Source organism: Cyprinodon variegatus, unplaced genomic scaffold (genome assembly GCF_000732505.1).
Source record: "Cyprinodon variegatus isolate N-32 unplaced genomic scaffold, C_variegatus-1.0 Scaffold453, whole genome shotgun sequence".
NCBI lineage: Eukaryota > Metazoa > Chordata > Actinopteri > Cyprinodontiformes > Cyprinodontidae > Cyprinodon > Cyprinodon variegatus.
In genome coordinates this window covers 544,922-548,323 of record NW_015150906.1, presented here as the reverse complement: position 1 = coordinate 548,323, position 3,402 = coordinate 544,922, and the positions used below count along the sequence as shown (strand labels likewise).

The 3,402-nt window shown below is 43.2% G+C and overlaps 1 protein-coding gene across 1 annotated transcript in view; it reads right to left on the bottom strand.

The window, feature by feature from the left end:
* The window catches only part of smyd1 (SET and MYND domain containing 1), a 9,843-nt gene that overhangs the window by 1,051 nt on the left and 5,390 nt on the right, over positions 1 to 3,402 (bottom strand). Inside the window, exons 5-8 of the mRNA XM_015389267.1 lie at positions 2,316 to 2,354; positions 1,995 to 2,181; positions 1,834 to 1,926; positions 1,596 to 1,759 (exon numbers count right to left, since the gene is read on the bottom strand). Of these exons, the coding sequence (XP_015244753.1) occupies positions 1,596 to 1,759; positions 1,834 to 1,926; positions 1,995 to 2,181; positions 2,316 to 2,354 (483 nt within the window). The remainder of the gene's footprint in view (positions 1 to 1,595; positions 1,760 to 1,833; positions 1,927 to 1,994; positions 2,182 to 2,315; positions 2,355 to 3,402) is intronic.

Genomic DNA, 3,402 nt, shown 5'->3' with positions numbered 1-3,402 from the left:
TGGCAAATCCTCCCTCTACAAGTTGGCGATCCAACGACAAACCCGTCTGTGGAGGATCAGAATCGGAAAGGTTAAATAGGTGAATAACTCCCTTTTTTCACTTTTACCCGATGTATTCCAGCATCCAGCTGCCATGCACGTGGGCATTGTCAGTTTCACTATAGCTCTGGTGAATTTTAATGGTGAAGTCCTCTGGAAATCTTCAATAATTGTTGTTGATTGCAGATGTGTCTAGTAGTTCCCATTGATTTAGCTTGTAAAGCAGGGAGAATGGCGCTAGGCTTACCGCACCGTGACGTCACTGCCGGAAGATTAGTTGAGGTGTTACTATATTTGGGTAAAAATGGCCGCTCTTAGACTCAGTGACCGTGATGAAAAATTTATTTTTTTACTAATTAACGCTAAATTCGTTAAATCACCACAAACGTATTACTTTTAGCTATAAATAATGATCCATTTTCCTTTAAGGCTTTGATTTACTGGAAACTACCATTGCAGCGATACAGATACCAGTATCAGACGTAGCCCCGATCCAGCACTAAAGTGGTGGCATCGGTATTGGCCAGTACCAACAAATACTATTTTGAGAGCCAAAACTTTATTCAACTATTGTCCCCCATTCCAGGTAGGCAATAAAAAGTTCTACTGGATTCACTTTGTATTAGACTACGTTCACACTGCAGCCTGAAGTAACCCAAATCCAATTTTTTTGCTCATATGCGACCTGGATTTTATCTTTTCATGACAGTCTGAACAACACAGATCAGATTTTTTCCAATGCGACCCAGGCCGCTTGGCTATGTGGTCCTGAATCCGATGCGAATCTGATCTTTTTAGACACGACCTGTGTCTGAACGATCCAATCTGAACGCCATTAGGAACCGACATAGGCCACTATTCTGCTTCTTGATACACAGAAGCGGCAAGAAAAACAACAACAATGGTGGACGATAATGCGGAGAACAGTAATTTTTTTAACCATCTTGAAAAGATTGAGGTTTTAAGGTTTGTAAAGATCGCTAGATGCGCTTCAGCGCTACCATCCATGTTTACTTCCGTAAATGCACGCTTGCTTCTGACGTCATTGCGTCCTCTACTGCTCATGCGGGACACTTAAGCTTTACACAGGTGATCACATTCAAGTCATATGTATTTGTAAATGTGAACAGCAATGCAAAAAAATCGGATTTCACAAAAAAATCGGAATTGAGCATTAAGGCCTGTAGGGTGAACGTAGCATTAGTCTTTCTCCTGCTCCACAAAGGTAGACAGCCGCTTAGCAAAGCCATGATGGCAATTATTTTACATCCAAGTATTATGCAGTTCTTCATATATACAGTACACACATCACTTTCAAACAGATGGTATTGGTATGGTATCGTATTGGCCGATACTTTATAACCGGGTATCGGTATCGGGGCCAAAAAAATGGCATCTACTGGAAACATTTGACGGATGTTCTGATTTGTAAAAGGGAAGGTTAATGACGACATTGAGAATCTTTTTATGTTCAGATTTAAGTTTTAGTTGGAATAAAACATTTCATTTTTTCAAATATCAAAAATATGAAAATCTCCTTCATCTGATTTACTCACCTGTAACCTTCCAGCATCTTCCGAGCGTATTCCGCCGCCTCAGAGAACTTCCTGAGGTAGGACAGCACCTCAACGAGTGCAGAGAGCACTCTGAGCTTACACAGGTGTGTCTCAGCCAGGACCTTCTCCTGCTTCTCCAGACACTGCTGACACAACTTCAACACCTGAGAGACAAAAGAGGAGAACATCATGGAGAGATCATTGAGCGATGGACCTCAGAGGAGGATGAAGAGCTTACCTGGCCGTGGTCTCCATCGTGGCGAGCTTTCTCAACCTTCTCCAGGGTCTCCTTACTGAAGGCGGCGACCTCTTTAACCACATCAGCAGAAGGCTGTGAGGGAAATCCAGTGAGGAGAGCAGGTGGAGTCATGAATAAGAAATCCAGAACATCTCACTGACCTTTTCTTCTGCAGCTGCTGCCATCAGGTCGTCGCCGATGTGCTGGGTGCAGTGATTACAGCTGCAGTCCAACTGAAAACGCTCCTTCAGCTGTTTCTGACGGTCAGCCGACAGGTTCAGGAAGTCCACGTAGCTGACGGTCAGCTCCTCACCTTCTGAGATCTTCCCCAGAGCTCGGAGCTCCATCCTGGGAGAGCGGGAGGGAAAGATGCCCTGACGATATGGCTCCTTTCTTCTGTCTGGGTCTTATTACTGCGACTGAGTGGCGTTTCATAATTAAGAACATAAATTTTACCAAACTGAGGGTTTGGTTCTACGTACCTAAGCGGTGAGTGCAGGGTGGAGCTCACAGCTGATCGGCTGCAGAAAACAAACAGTCAAACTTAGTTTCTGTTTAGATGTTGAGGTGATGTTCTTTAGTGAACAGTAAACTTCATCTTCCCCCATTCAGGGTCTTCTCTGAGGTCTTCTTTTCAACAGCCCTGACTTTGTAAATCCACTTTTCCTCACATGAGGATCTCCGAATTATCTCAGCCATCAGCGGCCAATCTCTATTGTCTATGTTGGTCCCTACAGATGGAAGTCTAAACATCTTCAGGTCCATTTGTATCTTTTTTGGTGCTACAACTTCAATCCAAGCTTTACTGTCAGCAGTGAGAAGATTCTGGGATTTAAACTCCGGTCTGGAGTCTTTCTGCATAGTGTTTGCATGTTCTCCCCATACATGCTTTGGCTTTATGTAGCCTAGCAAACCAAATGTATCAGACTGGAAAGGATTGGATAGAGTCTGATTCCAAAGGGTCAGCAGAAATGGGTTTGAACCAATCAGAAAACCACAGATTTGACTCTTTTTTTTTAAAAAAGCCTTTAGAGCAGCCAGTTGTTGAGGTTTTAAACATATAGCCTGCTCATTCGGAAGATATGGTCATCATTAAAACGTCACTATTATGGTTAAAGCAAATACTACATCAATGCATTATAGGTAATTCTGATGCTAAGAGGGACTCGTAGTAAATTCCTGCATCGCCTGCTATGATTGGTCCAGAAGGTTTAGGCTGGAGTGTCTACAAACCTTGTCCGAATATCTCAAATTGTCGCTCCTAGCTCCTGTTCCTTGCCCCTAATCTTTCACCTTTCCTGGTGTCAACAGTTAAAACTCTATCCAGGTTAGGAAAGGAACTCTGCACTGCTTTGCTGAACCCAGAAAGCCTTCAGCCTTATACAGTATTATATAGCCTTTACATGGCATTAAACACACACATGAATGACACTGTTAAAATTAGGACAACAGCCATGGACAAGTGTCCATACGTCTAATATCTGAAAGTAACGGATGTGCATCAACAGTAATTGAGCCTTAAAGTCGTAGGGAAGCGGCTGTTCCAACCGTTGCATTTCCGAATTCTCC